Genomic DNA, 17,352 nt, shown 5'->3' with positions numbered 1-17,352 from the left:
TTTGGGGCGGACGCCAGAGGAGCATAAACCCTTTGCAGCAACGGAACGCAGGCCACGGAGCAGCACGCGCCCAGACTGTGAGAGGCGCCGTTTTCCTCTCCTGTGGGCTCGTCGGCATCAAGATGGAAAAAATAAACATGCGTCTCTGATAAAGCTCAGCGGATGGGGAGCCTCCCGCTGTCCCCTCACAGGCAGAGACCCGCCAGCATCAGACCGGTGACCTGTCCCCTGCAGCCAGACGCCACCGTGCCTGCCGAGCCGGGCCTTCGGCCTGCGGCTGGAAGACGGGTTCACCCGTGGCCATCAGTGCCGGGCGGGCGATGGGCCATTTGGATGTGTGGGCCCCGTATCAGCGTTAACCGGCAAACATAACAACAAACATCGCCATCTCCCAGAGGCAAGGCCACGGATTACAAGACGTGACTAAACAGATAGAACACACCCACCCACGGAGGGAAATCCAGGGGACGAACATCCAAGGGTCCCCCACGCAACCTCATAACCCTAAAGGCTGACGGCACCACAGCACAGCCAACCCCAGCACACATGCCAGACACCTGGGCTGCGCCCGCTCCGCTCCACAGGGGCGCCTGCTGGGGTCCTGCCCCAGCAGGTCCAGGGGTTCCCAAAGGCGTAGACGGAGTCGGCGAAGAAGGAAGGACATGGAGACAGTGTTCAGTTGATCAGCAGCCTAGCCAGGATCTCTAGCCAGGATCTCCAGCCAAGTTCTGGTCTGGATCTCCAGAGAGGTTCTGCTTAGGATCTCCAGCCAGGTTCTGTGTCCATGTTCTCTTGCTAGGTTCTCCAGGTTCTCCAGCCAGGTTCTGTAGCCATGTTCCCTCGCTAGGTTCTGTTGCCAGTTTCTGTCCAGGATCTTTTGCCATGTTCTCTCCAGCGAAGTTCTTCTGTCTCTAGAGAACGTTCTGTGTAGGTTCTGTGTCTAGGTTCTGTCTCTAGGTTCTGTGTAGGTTCTGTCTTCTAAGTTCTGTCTCTCGCTATCTTGTTACATCTGTATTTATACCAGTTGATTCAATCCTATCAATCTCTATTCCAAAGGTTAGGGCGTTTCTTATCTCCATTCCAGGGAGTAAAGATTACATAGCTTAAGCATGATTGTTTGTAGTTAAAGTGATTAATTACCCGCCTGGCACTTAGTTGAGGGGTTTTATTCCCTCCCTAACTTCAGGGGAAAATCCCTACCTGGGGAAACAACCTTTCTCAGAGAGGTGACCTTGGTTAAAACACATAGTGCCAAGAAGGGGAGCAAACATATTAAGAACAGTATGCCATATACGCCAGGTCCCTTGAAACAGCTAGGATGGACCCGCTCCCGGTAGGCGCCCACTCCTTCCCTCAGGGGCGCGGCCAGGCTGCGGGCGGGAATGCGGGGCTGCCACTCAGGAGTCATTCTCCACAGGACGGCACCCACACACTGCGCAAGGTGAGGCCGCTGCAGTCAGCCCGCTCCTCCTCCCGGGAAGGAGCCGGGAAGCCAGGCCCTGCAGAGGCGTCCCTGGAGCAGCCTCACCAGGAAGCCGCAGCTTCTCGCTCTCCGGCCCGTGCCCAGTGACACAGGGAAGGTGCTGGGTGTCAATCACCTGGGGACGGGCATGGCTGGCAGGGCGGGTGTGGCCACTGCAAGCCTGAGGACTGGAGTGAATGGTAACCCCCTCAGCAAAGGGCTTCCCTCTCAGGGCCCAGCTCTTGCTGTGCTTGGCTTTTGGCTCCTGGGTCCCCTTGTCTGCTTCCTGCCTGCGTTTCCTCCACAGCCATGTGCCATGCGGACCCCACACGCGATGGACGGTGGCCCACGGCACACGGACCCCACACGCGATGGACGGTGGCCCACGGCACACGGACCCCACACGTGATGGACGATGGCCCACGGCACACGGACCCCACACGCGATGGACGGTGGCCCACGGCACACGGACCCCACACGCGATGGACGGTGGCCCACGGCACACAAACCCCACACGCGATGGACGGTGGCCCACGGCACGCGGACCCCACACGCGATGGACGGTGGCCCACTGCACACGGACCCCACACGCGATGGACGGTGGCCCACGGCATGCAGACCCCACACGCGATGGACGGTGGCCCATGGCATGCAGACCCCACACGCGAGGGACGGTGGCCTGCGGGGACACACACTGAGCCAGCTGGTGCTGGGCTGGACCCGGCTCCCACAGGGACAGGACCCCCGGGACACGGGCTCTGATTCTCGCTCTGCTGAAGCCCAGCCGCGCTGCTATGACGGGACGAGGGTGGGGGGGGGGGGGCTGTGGAAACCCAGGGGGAATCCTCGGACATACAGCTTCTACCCTGCCTCACCCTCCCTGGGGCTCTGACATACTGGTTCAGTGGCTCCCCGGGAACCCCACTTCCACGAGCAACTGGGGAGACGAGCCCCTCTCCTGTCCTGTAGCAAAAAGACGACACATCACCCAATACGCCAAGACACTGAACGATAATCGAATGTTTGGAAAATTTCAATCAGGATATTTTCACACGGGTTGTGTCTATAAAATACTAACATTTTCACACGAAGAGCAAATGCTCCTATGCGAAGAGGCAAGAGCCAAAAGCACAGAAGCCAGAATGGAACGCAGTGTTCAGGAGCCCGGCTAGACAGAGACGCATGAGACCAGTCTCAGGGCAAACCCCAAGCCCTGCGGACCCAGTCGCTGACCCCGAGAGGCAGGCAGGTGCAGGAAACAGGGCCACTGTGCCAGGGGGAGCCTGGAGGGCAGGGGTGCAGTCCAACAAAGCACCGAGCCCGGCCCTCCCACCGGACCAGTCAGTGTGGGAGGACGGGGAACAGGAAGGGCATCACCCCAGTGTGAAGGGAGGGGGTCCCCTGAGAAGACCGAGCCCGGCCCTGGGTGTCTGTCAGTCAGGTTTCCTGACATCCTCTTTGGGAAACCCCTCCAGGAGGCGCTGGGCTGACTGCCCCCTCGGAGGGCCTGCAGGCTGCGCTCCGGGGTGACATGCGCTTCCCAGAGGCAATCCCCGCCAGCACAGCCGCCGGCACAGCCGAGAGGCAATGAGCACAGAGAGTGACTGTTTTCAGACTCCCCGGCGCCTCCGCAGCGGGACTGGCATCAGCAGAAACAGAGGGTCTGGAAGCCCACATTTCCCTTCGAGCCTGGGATCTGGCCGGCCCCGGGCCAGCAAGCACCCCTGGCCTTGCCCTCCTCCTTTCCCTTAACAGTGAACGACGATGGGGTCCAGTCTTTCCCAAGATGGACTTGAGAACCAGTTCTCCCGTCTCCTCTAGCAAGGCCTTCTCAACCAATAAACCTTTGCCTGCTCCAAACGCTGGCTCACTGAATACGTATCGGCCTTTTTTTTCTTTTTTTGAAGCATCAGGAACACGAACCTTGGGCCTGTAATGGAGCCAGTTCGGAGTCAAAACTACTACCTTAGTCATCTATACACTTGGCAATGACTGAACTCAAACCCACCCCAAAATGCATACCTGCCCTCATTATAAGCAGTTAAAAGCATGTGCTGCTTGCAGGCTCTGAGGAAGAATTCCAAGGGCCCCCACATACTAACCATATCAACAGCCTCGCAAAGTCAGCTGCTTCAGGAAAAGACTGAAGAACAAGCCCCAGTGATTCCACGCACAAACCAGCCGGGTGTCAGGATGGAAAACGCAGCTGTCGGAAAGCAAGCAGCTCAAACTGACAAACGTTCCGAAGGAACAAAGTTCTATCACAGACAGAACCAGTGAAACTGCTGAGTCGGCCGTGAACCAGGCCCTGTGGCTTCGGGGGCGGCAGCAGCAGCCGAGCGGGTCAACGCAGCCGCAGTTCAGGTTCTTGCCACTCACTCAGCGTGCGACGCAGAGTTACTAAGCCCGACTCTGTCCATGTCCACGTCCTCGTCAATCAAATGGAAATATGGATGGTGCACATGGGTTTGGGAAAGATGAACTGAGGTCCCAGAACCCATCAAGCACATGTGGGTGCTCACTGTGGGAAGTGGGCCCCTGTGGTCCACCCCAGCATGGCCGGCTTTGGATGGAACCGGCTGCTGAGTTTCCCCAGGACGCCAGAATGTGGGGAGGAAGGGAGAGGATGTATGAACAAAGAGCTGTGCACGTGGGCCAGCATCATGGAGGAAACTCCCAAGGTGCCGCCTCAACTCGACAGGGGGAGGTGGAGGCATCTGGGAAAAGCCTCAGCCCATCCTCTTAAATGGCCCAATGGGAGAGAGCAGACCTAGGCGACCTATGAGGGAACAGGTGACCATGATGCTCAGCCAATGAGGAGCCAGAGGAGGGACTGAGTAAATGGGTTGTGCTCGCTGCCCCAAGTGTTTCTGCACAACCGGACGGACACCCACGCTTGAGCGTGCATCAAAGTCTCGTTTTCGCTGTACTTCTGTCTCTGTGTCCGTTATTTTAATTCGGACAGGTGAGCATTTCTCACATGATGACGTCACAATGCCTAAATAAATGTAGTTATTATCATCTTTATTTTACACTCACAGAAAGTCCTCCATGTGCCACGAGCAGACAACAAAAACAACAGACTGCCTGGCACCAGGACTGGCCCCCGGAACAGGGATCTGCCATATTCTCAGTGTCCAAAGGAGCAGGCAGGCTCGAGCCAAGCTGAAGGCCAGGAGACACCCCACTGCACATGAGCTGTGCGGCAGCCAGAGGCTGTGCAAAGGCCTCGATGTAACCCACGGCCCGTCGGAGAGATCACAGCCTTGCTGCTCCAGCCCCGGGACGGCGGCAGGTCTCCGGGAAGCAGCCGACAGCACGACTTCCCCTTCACGTCCAAGCCCCTTCCCCGAAGTGTGGCTGCAGGCCAGCCGGGAGGAAGCAACCTGCCAACAGGGGCCTGAGGGCCAGGGGGGCGGCTCCGCTGACTGCTGTGTTTCAGGAGCGGCCTGTGCTCACGGGGACGCGCATGCTCACAGGGACGCGTCAGGTGCAGACCGGCCTCCTGGGCCAGGCGGGAGCTGAGAAATGGTGGTCAGCGGGCTGGTGTCCTCGCCACGGCTCAGTCACGAGCTGGGAGCTGATCCCTTCATCGCCCCAGTTCAGGCCAGGCACCTCCTCTAAGAACGAATGTGGCCTCTCCACTTCGTGGCAGAATTGGAACAAAACTCAGCCCCTGGGCTGCCAGGGGCCCTTGGGAAAACAAATTCCTCTCTAAGATGTCACTCCCAAATCTCTAACCACGGATCCCGTTCCAGCCCTGCCCACCGCAGGTCAGCCGCGAGGACATAACAATATTGCCTTACAGTTCTCTGCGCCCGCACTGGTCCCAGGAGGGTTATGGTATCTCTAACCGTATTACTTCCCTTTGTCAATTTTCTCTGAGCACAGGGCCAGCCAAGCCGGCAGGACAATGTCACATTCTAATTCAAACCAGAGCCCGGCCGTGTGTCCGGCCAGGGAGTCAGCCGACTCAGGGCCACCAAACCCTGCAGCCAAAGAGGCGCTTCCTGAAAGGCTATCCGTGGAGAGACTGCCCCCTTCTCTGTGCCCACCGTGCGCTGAGGTCAACAGAGGGAAAGGGCATAGGGCACAGGGCACTTCCACAGAACAGCTCGCCTCCAGGACCCAGAGGCCAGAGCCTCCCAGCATCTCAGCAGCTGCAGCCAACAATCTGTAGGAAAGCTACTGACCGTAGCTCCTCCTCATCCGTCTTCTTCCAACAAACGTGAAGCAGCACCTACTAAGTGCCACGCTCTGGTAGAACCACGCTTCATGGTGGGGACAGCGAGTCATCATTCAGCAGCACCTCTACCACGGCAGACGCGTGCTCATCTGAGCCACGAGACCCAGACGGGATCCTGCCGGGAAGCAGCGCAGCCCCGGGGAAGGGAGTGCGGGCAGCGTGGCCCTGGGACAGGGGTGTGGCAGGAACGAAGCACATGCGGGGCCCCTCTGGCTGCAGCGGAGGGCACATCCCCACTCAGCAGGGGACGAGAACGGGAGGCTGGACTCACCTACCAACCACCAGCGCGGGCGGGCAAGGCACGCCTCTTGCAGCTGCGGTGTCTCATTAGAACAGGAATCACAATGGCGTTGGCAAGAAGTGATCGGTGTGCCTGCCACTGAGACTGGCTGATTCTGGCTGAGACTGGCTGATTCTGGCTGAGACTGGCTGATTCTGGCTGAGACTGGCTGAGACTGGCTGATTCTGGCTGAGGCTGGCTGATTCTGGCTGTGACTGGCTGATTCTGGCTGTGACCGGCTGAGACTGGCTGAGGCTGCGGAGCTGCTGGGGGGAGGCTGCCAGCACCCAGCCCTTTTCTGAGACCCACCAAGGAGGGGAGGGAGGAGGCGCCCTTACCAGCGGTCTTCCCCTTGTAGAAAACCTTCATGTCCATCAGCCCCGGGAGCTGGCCGGCCAGCAGCTCCTCCTGCGACCCGCCCTGCTTGGACGCTCGGAAGATGCTGAGCTGTGACCAGTCGTCCCAGTAGAGGTCGTTCTGAAAAGAAAACGGCGGCTCTTCAGTGTGACTCGGGCTTCCCTCCGGGCCTCGGCGAGAAGTGGAGCTGCCGGGGAGGGACGGCGCCGCCGCGGCCCCTGTGGGCCCCCCTCTGGGCCCCACACGATGCGAGTCAGGAGACCATCCAAACCTCAGCCAGTACCCACACTAAGGCACTGCCCGAAAGAAACGATTCAGTCGACACTCATGTTTGCCCACGAGCCCAACCTCCCGTTTGAAATCTCCTCCTCAATGTTGGGAGAACCTTTCATTCTAGAGTCCACGCGGGGTGGCCGGCCCCACAGGTACAGGCTCCTCGGGGGCCACACCGAGGCTGGGCAAAGCTTCCCAGAGACGCGGGCCGGAGCTGAAACCGGGCACCAGGCACCTGTCTGCATCCCTCTGAATGGGCTGAAACAAACAGCCTCGAATTCGGAAATGAGTCTCTTCTAGAGGTTAGACTAGCCTCCCTGCAAACACCCAGCCCGTTTGCCATGCAGGGGACAGGGGTGCGGGAGGGAGCCCCACCTTGAAGACCGCGATGGCATAGGGGTGCGGGAGGCCGCCCAGGAGGACCGAGCGCTGCTGGCCGCGGAGGGAGACCCGCTCGATGCAGTCCAGGTAGGCGTCCGTCCAGTAGACCCACTGCTCGTCCACGGAGATGCCATTGGGCCACTTCACGTCCTCTGACACGAGGGAGCGCACAGCAGAGCCGTCCATGTCACTCCGGTAAATGCCCGGCCTCAGGTCTCCCCAGTCGGTCCAGAGCATCACCCTGTGCAACCGGAGAGCACGTGTCACCAGATCCCAGGACAGGAGAGCAGACCCTGCTCCCCGGGGAGGCCCTCCCACCAGCATAGGGACAGGAGAGCAGGCCCTGCTCCCCGGGGGAGGCCCTCCCACCAGCACAGGGACAGGAGCTTGGGCCCTGCTCCCCGGGGAGGCCCTCCCACCAGCACAGGGACAGGAGCTTGGGCCCTGCTCCCCGGGGGAGGCCCTCCCACCAGTGGGTTATTTCAGTCTTATTATCACAGTATGTAATCAGAATACCTAAACCATTTCATTCCTTGACCCAAAAGTTCCTTTACTGGGCATTTTCTATGTATATAATCGAGTGATACAAAGGTAACATAAAAATGATGGTCATCGTAGCAAAGACTATTCACACTAGCAAAAATAATTTTTTAAATAAAACATGTATGTATTTTTGTGTGTGTATACATATATGTATTTTAATCTGTAGGAAAAGTGATACATTATGATACATACAAAAGAAAATTATGCAGCCTAAAGTCTATAGGTGCTCATATGAAACCATCTTCAAAACATATTAAACTTTTAATATATGGCCCGGCCGGCATGACTCAGTGGTTGAGCATCGACCTATGAATCAGAAGGTCATGCTTAGATTCCCAGTCAGGGCACATGCCTGGGTTGTGGGCTCAATCCCCAGTGGGGGACATGCAGGAGGCAGCCAAGCAATGATTCTCTCTCATCACTGATGTTTCTATCTCTCTCTTCCTCTTCCTTCCTCTCTGTAACCAATAAAAAGAAATTTAACATATGCAGAATAGTACAATGCATATCTTAGTGCTCTATTTGGCATATACATGTATGTGTCTGAGTGTTTTGAAGATATGTGCTTGTATGTGGGCTAAGAAATTCTGAAAGAGACACAACCAACCACTAACCCCTGGAAATGTGAGGCAAACAGTTAATAGTGAGAAGGAGAAACAGTACTGTCCACTTCATAAACTTCTGTTCTCTTTCAATGTTTTGAATCAAATGCATAAGGGCATATGCATTTGCTTTCAGATTTACTTTCAGATTTTTGTTGTTGTTCATTCACACCCGAGGATGCTTTTTAAATGTGTGGACCATGCAAGAAATGCACTGCCCGTGGACACGGACAGTAGTGTGGTGAAGGCCAGGGTGGGGCAGGGGCTGGTGGAGGGGGGCAATGAGGGTTAAAAGGGGGGCATCTATAATACTCTCAACAATAAAGATAAATTTTAAAAAATAAAACAAATGCTACAATAAATGTGTGTGTGGTATTAAAAGAAAAAGAATCCTCACACTATCCAATCAGACCTATGTCTACAGAAAAGCTTTAATATTACCTTTTCTTAATATGTTTTTATTGATTTCAGAGAGGGAGAGGAAGAGAGAGAGAGAGAGAGAGAGAGAGAAACATCAATGATGAGAGAGAATCATCAATCAGCTGCCTCCTGCACGCCCCCTACTGGGGTTCGAGCCTGCATGTGCCCTGACCGGGAATCGAACTGGTTCATAGGTCGATGCTCAACCACTGAGCCACGCTGGCCAGGCCTTGATGTTCCCTTTGGTTGGAGAAACTCCCCACAGATGTGGACATCTGGATGTCTAAGAAATCCGGATGCTTGCTGGTGAAAAGTCACCTGACAAAGACTAGGGTTTCAAACTCGGGTAACAGCTTATTACAACCACAATCCTGAGAAGCAGCTTTTGCCCAGCAATCTGCATCCGTGAGTCTGTCTGCTGCAGCCTCGGACTCACACCGTCTTCCACGGGGCCACACTTACCCCTCCTGGGGCACGAGGGCCAGAGCGCGGGGCCGATCGAGCACAGAGGAATTGACGATCGTGAGCCGGAAGTCACCATCAGGATGAGCGACCTGACAAACATGAAGGAAGAGAAAAGGGCCCAGATGGGTCAGAGGTCCTCGCGGCCTCCGTCCAGCTCCTGCCTGCAGACAGGCCCCTCCATGCCACGCGGTTCCGCTCCGGCCTGACCTGGGCAATCTGCCGCTCTTCCTGGTCAGCGTGGCCTTTCCTCTGGCTCCCGCAGAGGCGCCAGCACCGGCCGGCGCCCAGGCACGACGCCTGCCCCGCACTCATGTGTTTACTTACTGAAGCCGCCTGCGGCCCAGGCCCCAGCCGCCCGGCGCCACACCGTCACAGAGCAAAGCCTCAACGTCACAGCCTTGCAGTTAAGCCTCCACAGGCTGGTCCCACATTCTCTCGCTTCTACTTCAGCTCCTACGACTTCCCAAGGCCTGTCTCCCCACCGTTCCGAGCCCGCCTGCTTCTGCCATCTCCCCGGGCCTGTCCTCTGCTCTCTAATCAAAGCCTGTCCTTCCTTCAAACTCACCGCAGGCCCCCTCCTCTGCCACGTCGTCTGAACACCTTGCTCAGTGGGCCTCTAGTTTTACACCAGTTTGCACGAGCAGTGCCTGTGCGAGTGTGAGCACGGCTCTGCCTGCTTCCTGCTGGCCACAGAGCACAGGCCACACACCGCTAAAGAAGAGACACGGACAAGACCAGCAGCAGCCCGGCCGGTTGGCTCAGTGGATAGAGCATCGGCCTGCGGACCCAAGATTCCTGGGTTTGATTCTGGTCAAGGGCGTGTACCTCGGTTGCAGGCTCCTCCCTGGCCTGGGCCCTGGTCAGGGCTCGTGCAGGAGGCAACCAAGCGATGTTTCTGTCTTTCCCTCTCTCTCCCACTCTCTCCAAAAATCAAGGAAAAATATCCTCAAGTGAGATTAACAACGAAAAAAGGGACCAACAGCAGAGCTCCCTGTGGCAGGCCCTGTGCCCTTCCATTCTCCTCTCACTGCCCCAGGAGAACCCTCCAGGGACCCACCTCTGTCAGGGTTCAGCTCAGGTGCTGCGCCCCAAGGCTCCTCTGCCCCTCACTGTGCGCCCCCACCGCGCCTCTCCCCTCGCTGTGCGCCCCAAGGCTCCTCTGCCCCTCGCTGTGCGCCCCCACCGCGCCTCTCCCCTCGCTGTGCTTGCCCACTGCCTGTCTGATGTTCTCACTGGGCGCCCCCAATGCAGCACGCACCACCACCAGGCGTGACTGCCCATTTCCACGTCATTTTGCTTCTCCACTAAACTCTACCCTTCAGCCCTAGCCAGCTTGGCTCAGTGGATAGAGTGTTGGCCTGCAGACTGAAGGGTTGTAGGTTCGATTCCAGTCAAGGGCATATGCCTGGGTTGTGGGCTCAATCCCCAGTAGGGGCGTGCAGGAGGAAAACAATCAATGCTTCTCTCTCATCATTGATGTTTCTATCTCTCTCTCTCCCTCTTCCTTCCTCTCTGAAATAAATAAAAATATATTTAAAAAATAAAAAATAAGCTCTATCCCTCACCTGAGCCTACATGCCTCGCCTCCACTGTGCCATCACAAGGCGAAGCAGCTCCTGGCAGGTACCACGCACTCGGAAAGCATTGCATTTGCCAATGGCTGACGGACACATGAACCTGCGGCCAAGTCCCTCGGCCGCTGGAATACAGGGGGACCCAGGCCTACCTCTCACCTGCGCTCATGTCTTGCAACCTCCCTGGGCTCTGCGGCCACCTGCTTCCCCTTGCCCCACGCACCACCTCCACAGGGAACAGGATCGCAGAGGCAGTGCCCACCCCAAAGGGAGGAAGGGCACAGAGGGAGTGCCCACCCCACGGGAATAAGGGCACAGAGACAGTGCCCACCCCACAGGGAACAGGATCACAGAGGCAGTGCCCACCCCACAGGGATAAGGGCACAGAGGCAGTGCCCGCCCCACAGGGAGTACGGGAATAAGGGCACAGAGGCAGTGTCCGCCCCACAGGGAGTACGGGAATAAGGGCACAGAGGCAGTGCCCATCCCACGGGGAGGAAGGGCACAGAGGCAGCCGCTGCTCAGCTGCATGTGCCGGGGTCGGCTCAGCTGCATGTGCCGGGGTCGGCTCAGCTGCATGTGCCGGGGTCGGCTCAGCTGCATGTGCCGGGGTCGGCTCAGCTGCATGTGCCGGGGTCGGCTCAGCTGCAGATGGAGGAAGTGAGGATACAGGAAGAGCGACCCTGCTGGGTGTTGGGAGAAGTCAATCAAATAAGTCCTGCCAAGGCTCCAGCAGGGGCGGGCACAGTGTACGTGTCATCGCACTCAGTGACGATGATGGTGATGACGACAATGCTGCTGTCATTATCACTCTAACCGACCACCATGCCATCAGAGTGCCAATGGCAGAGCAGCATAATGATGCTATGGGCCTAGCCACTTTGGCAGAGTGGACAGAGCGTCGGCCTGTGGCCTGAAGGGTCTCAGGTTCGATTCCTGTAGGGCAGGGCTCATGCCCAGGTCACAGGCTTGATCCCCAGTAGGGGGCATGCAGGAGGCAGCCAATCAATGATTTTCTCTCACTGATGTTTCTCTCCCTCTTCCTCTCTGAAATCAATAAAAATGTTTAAAATAATCATGACGATGGGACGATACTATTATTGTCGTTGTTACCACTCTGTTTCCTCTACCGAACAGAACCTTTCAGGCTCCTGCATGAAACCTGCTGGGCAGGTGCCTGCGTTCTGTGGGGGGCCCTTCGCGGCCGAGAGCCGCGTTCAGAGACCAGCCCCTTCCTTCCTGCTCGAGGCGCGGGGCCGCCGAGTAAAACCTGACCACCGGCCCCGTCAGTCCCGCCTGGCTGGAGTCCGACTCGCTGAGTAAGGACAGGGCACACACACCTCAATCTTCTTCAAGCCGGCGTCCACCCAGTACAGCAGCTGGCCGAGCGGGTCGAAGGCCAAGGCCTCCACGGTCTCCAGGCCGGAGCTGATGATCACCTCCTGCCCGGTGCTCCCGTTCAGACAGAGGCGCTGGCGAGGGAAGAAGCAGCAACTGTGTGAAATGCCCAAGGACCTCGCCAAGTGAGCCCACCGACCGGCACCCTCCCGCGGCGGGCCTGGCCGGCACCAGTGAGCTTTCCTGATGAAGCAGCGGGTGAATCAGTGCACGTCTCGTGGGTGGACGGCTTCCTGTGAAGCAGAGAACTAGACAGAGCGGCACCCTGCAGGGGTCTGTGAGCCTGGGCGCCGCCCCGCAGCCAGGCCGGGGCAGGCGCTGTTCGCTCTTCAGGTGAGCGACGCAGGCTGGCATTCCTGTTAAGCCCCTCTGTCTGCTTTTCATAGTCGCTCCCTGGCGAGGCTCTTAGCCCTCGGGTGCCGTTGTGGGGAGAGACCTCAGCAGTCACCCCGTGCCCCCCCTCACACACCCGAGCCCGTGAAATTTGTCGAGCCCGTGAAATTTCTGTCGGCTGAGAAGTCCGGATAAACTTGTTGAACTTGCTTTTCTAAAAGGACTGAAGACCCAACAGCTCTGCTTTGAAATGCAGGGTGCAGGCTGTGGCTCTCCGGGCCTGCGGGGACCTGCACAGCCCGCCTCTGTCCTCGCTGCGCCCAGACGCCAACGTGGTGAGTACACAGCCACAGCGAAGCCGGACTCCGTGGCCTGGGGAGAAGGCGCCGAAGGCACGTGTGCGACAGGAAGTGACTACGCGCCGGCACTCGGAGTGTCCAGTCCCCCCCGCAGGGAAAGGAAGGCGCCCTGTCCGCACTGCATCAGCCGGCCCGGAGGCGAGCGAGGCCGAGCCCTCTGGCACCCGCCTCCTCGGGCCACGCGGAAGGAAGCGTATCTATCGGGCGATGCAAGCACGGCCCCCAGGACCACTCACCTGGATGAGGTCCAAGGCCAGGTCGGACCAGTACAAGCAGTTGCGCGCGTAGTCGAAGTCCAGGGCGACCGCGGCCCGCAGGCCGGAGAGCGGCAGCTGCTCGGTGGCGCCCGAGGCCAGGTCATAGCGGTGGATGGACTTGCGCGTGGCAAACAGGATGAACTCGTTCTCCTCTGCACAGACCACAGACAGAGCGTGAGCGGGGTCTCTGCACCCTGGCCTGGTTCTCACACACACCTCGGAGCCGCTGGCACGCGGGGTCGATGGGGGTCGGGGGGAGCACGGGCGTCAGGTGGACGGTGGACGGTGGACGGGGGCACATCTCCCGCTTGGGCAGGTTGCTCAAGCTCCTGTGGATCTTACGGGAGTTTCTCCTCCGCCACGTGTGTCATGCTCCTTTCCTTTGTTTAATCTAGACCCCCCCACCCCCCCGCAGGCATGCTCCATCATCCAAGATGCTGAGCTCAGCCTCAACGGCGTCAGTCACACCTGACAAGGACCAGCAGCCCCCAGCACGCCGCCCATCGGGACTGCCCGCCAGGACTGCCCGCGTGGCACCACCATCATGGGCCAGAGCCACTCGCCACTGAAGACGTGTAGCCAAGCTTGCTAATCCATTTGCATGCCTATTACATATTGTTCACAATGGCATGAGGCAATCTTATCACCCTGTTCTATTTTTAAAACAATAATAACACATTTGTTCTTGACTACTGACAAATGCTTTACAACGTAATTATCATAAACTCTATGTCTTTAACAAGTCCTTATACACAATCTACAGACTGTGTACCAAGCATCGTTTAATCCACATAACTGCAGAATGACAGAACTACTATTAACACAATTTTCAGATCAGAAAATGGAGAGCAGAGAGGTTAGGTGATTCACCCATGGCCACACGACTAGGAAGCTAGGACCGAGGCTGAGCAGGCGTTGCTATCCACAGCCTCACAGGCTGCCTCTGTGGTAAGGAGATAGTAACGTTGCCATTTTCAACCTGTAGAAAGGCCCGGGATTCCTAGGAGGTTTAATTCATGTCCCGTGAATAACTACAAGAGCTCGAGCCTCTGCCCTGGCTGGTGTGGGTCAGTGGATAGAGTCTGCCTGGGGACTGAAGTCCTGGGTTCAGGGCACAGGCCCAGGTTTCAGGCTCGAACCCAGTGTGGGGCGTGCAGGAGGCAGCCAATCAATGACGCCCTCTCATCACTGATGTTTCTATCTCTCTCCCTCTCCCTTCCTCTCTGGAATCAATAAAAATATATTTAAAAATGCCCAAGTACCCAACTGGACAATGTGCAGCAGACGGACCCAGTGCAAACCCGAGTCCCTTTGCTGAATGTCTGCACAGTTCCTGGTGGCCCTCACTCCATTCCCCCCCATTCCATTCCCCCCATTCCACTCCCTATACTAATAATAGCCTAAGGCCATCACGACCTAACCAGGCGGACAACTGGTCACCAGGAAGTGAATGGAGCACCTCTCAGTCCTTCCCCTGGTGCCCACAGGCTCCTATCACAGCAAGGGATGGCGGTGGGTGGGGCGAGGTCATTAGCCTGGCCCAAGCTGGACCGGAGACCTAATGACTTGGCCTCTGCCTGGTGGCTGCAGATCAGGCCCAGAGAGAGTCCCGGAGAGAGAGGCAGGGCCTGATCAGCAGCTGCTGCAGAGCCTGCAGGTCAGGCCTGGAGAGAGGCCCGAAGAGAGAGACAGCTGTCAGCGGGGCCATTCTGGATTTCCCAGAAGAGCCAATGGCTGCCTAGGAGGCGGAGCTTTTGACACTGACTGACATAGAAACCGATCAATCAGAACCAAATCTGGGTGAACTGCGAGGAGCCAATGGCTGCCTAGGAGGTGGAGCTTTTGACACTGACTGACATAGAAACTGACCAATCAGAACCTAATCTGGGTGAACTGCAAAGGCAGAACCTAAGGTGGGGGCTGAGGAGGGGTTTTAAGGGCAACAGATGTTTGGTGTAAGGTGTAAGAAAGCAGTTCAATTTTTTAATGACCAGTTTGGCAGTATAATGCATATGGCTGGCTATCAGTCCAGATATAGGGATTATATATTTTTGTCTGCCAAGAGCATCTCTTCCTGCTGAAAATGCGCCCCCTCCCCCCATTTAAGCAATCCTATCCTATATAATCTATCTATACTAATAAAAGGGTAATATACTAATTAGACTGGGTCGACCAGCCATCTTCTGGATGTCCGACTTCCTTCTGGACAAGGCCATGGTAGTGGGGGCTGAGGCAAAGGCAGTTAGGGGCAATCAGGCAGGCAGGGGAGGGCAGTTGGGGGCGAGATCAGGTCGGCAGGAGAGGGCCATTGGGGGTGACCAGGCTGGCAGTGAAGGGCTGTTAGGGGCGACCAAGCCGGTAGTGGGGGCAGTTAGGGGTGACCAGGCTGGCAGGGGAGAGCAGTTAGGGGCAATCAGGCAGGCAGGCACAGACAGTTAGGGGTGATCAGGCAGGCAGGCAGAGGCAGTTAGGGGTGATCAGGCCAGTAGGGGAGCAGTTAGGAGTGATCAGACAGGCAGGAAGAGGGGTTAGGGGCAATCAGGCAGGCAGGCAGAGGCAGTTAGGGGCAAGCAGGCAGGCAGGCACAGACAGTTAGGGGTGATCAGGCAGGCAGGCAGAGGCAGTTAGGGGTGATCAGGCAGGCAGGCAGGCACAGACAGTTAGGGGTGATCAGGCAGGCAGGCAGAGTGGTTAGGGGTGATCAGGAAGGCAGGCAGGTAAGTGGTTAGGAGCCAGCGGTCCCGGATTGGAGAGTGTGCAGGCTGGGCTGAGGGAACCCCCTTGTGCATGAATTTCGTGCACCAGGCCTCTAGTATTTATTAAAAAGTATGCACTCCAGCTCCTTCGGAGCAATCACTAAGCCCACTCAGCGAGCTACATCAGCCCAGCGCCCGCCTGGTGAGACCCGCTGCAGCCTGCTCCTCGGCCGTCTCCACAGCGAGGCATGCTGGTCGCTGGCAATGATGGAAGACTCAATCAAAGGCCGAATGAGCTAAGCGTGCAAAACACAGGGCGAGCAGGCAAGCAGTGAGCCAACGAGAGGCCACGCTCCCTGCTGGCACAGACGCCGGCTTCTCTCGGGATTTGCTGGGCACTCTTGGCTGCTCAGTTAGACACCACCTGCGGGTGGGAGTTCAGGTCAATCATCACCTTCCCTGAGGCCTGAGCAGGAGGCAGGGCTCAGGGCCAATGAGGAAGCTTTCCATGAAGAGAACTGGAAAGAGCGTGAAGGAGGAAGTGATGCCTGGATGAACACTTTGCAAAGGGATAACTTCATGTGACAGCACAAATACCTCAATGTGTGCATCACCGCTCAATCAGCTTAAACATGTTGGAACACACATATAGCGTGTGCACACACGCCAAAGGAGTTTTTAGCATGCATGTGCTCACGGGAAGCACGTTCCCTCGTCACGTGGGCGGTCACGAGAGCATGGCTGAGAGTGTGCTTTTCTCTGTCACTGACCAGGTGTGTGGCCTTCAAGGAAGTCATTCCATCCTCTCCTCTGAACATGCTTCCTCATATTTCTTAAAAATGGAGCTAATTATGTCTCAGGGATTAAAATGACAACACATGGAAAGCACACGGAAATGTGTAAAACTATGACAATATCATTTATAATAAGCAATACAAAAATAAGAGAGGCCACTAGCTACTTCCCCAAAAGCCTCTTTCCCATCGGCTCTGACAAGCAGGTCAAGGAACAAGAGGCCGGGTGCCGCCCGCCCGCCATGCCTGGACCACAGCAGATGCTGAGTGAGCGTTTTTCAATGAACAAAGGGGATTTCCTTCAAAAATACTTTTCATTCCTGTGAAGTCATACGGTTACAATACGTTGGGTTTGGGTCCAAGTTTAGGAAGCTCTGAGAAACACTAACTCCGTTCTTTCTCTCCACAAGGTCGGGAGAACCAAGACAGGCCGTGGGGTCATCACCACATTCCGACGACGGCTCAAGAAGCCAAAGGGAAGCCCTGCCCCTTACCTGCCACGGGGCACGGGACCAGCTCTCCCTCCAGTCGCGCTTCGACATCTCCTCCACTGCACGTGTCCCCGGAAATCTTCCGATAGCTGTCAACCCAACCCAAGAGCAAGAGGTGAGACACATCAGAGAACAGCCATCCAGGCTCCGTAGCCCCAGCCGGGTGCTCAGTGGAGAGCGCACCGGCCTGCGGACTGAAGGGTCTGGGGAACAATTCGGGTCGGGGCTCATGCCTGGGTTGCCGGCTCGATCCCCAGTAGGGGGCGTGCAGGAGGCTGCCAATCAATGATTCTCCCTTCCCCTCTGAAATCAATAAAAAATATATATATTTTTTTAAAGGCTCTGTGACTGGAACGCATTCCCAGCATACACAGAGGGTTCATCTGCTCATTTCCCCATAGAACAGGAAGGGCTGCTTGAT

The 17,352-nt window shown here is 57.0% G+C and overlaps 1 protein-coding gene across 1 annotated transcript in view; it reads right to left on the bottom strand.

Annotated features, from left to right (window-relative positions):
- SORL1 (sortilin related receptor 1) overlaps positions 1-17,352 on the bottom strand; it is a 152,796-nt gene that overhangs the window by 64,529 nt on the left and 70,915 nt on the right. The window contains exons 16-21 of the mRNA XM_081113349.1: positions 16,935-17,020; positions 12,930-13,102; positions 11,944-12,075; positions 9,027-9,118; positions 6,994-7,240; positions 6,327-6,465 (exon numbers count right to left, since the gene is read on the bottom strand). Of these exons, the coding sequence (XP_080969475.1) occupies positions 6,327-6,465; positions 6,994-7,240; positions 9,027-9,118; positions 11,944-12,075; positions 12,930-13,102; positions 16,935-17,020 (869 nt within the window). The remainder of the gene's footprint in view (positions 1-6,326; positions 6,466-6,993; positions 7,241-9,026; positions 9,119-11,943; positions 12,076-12,929; positions 13,103-16,934; positions 17,021-17,352) is intronic.

Source organism: Myotis nattereri (assembly GCF_964212035.1).
Source record: "Myotis nattereri genome assembly, chromosome: 19".
NCBI lineage: Eukaryota > Metazoa > Chordata > Mammalia > Chiroptera > Vespertilionidae > Myotis > Myotis nattereri.
The sequence above is the reverse complement of the archived record's forward strand: the minus strand, read 5'-3'. Positions and strand labels throughout refer to the sequence as shown.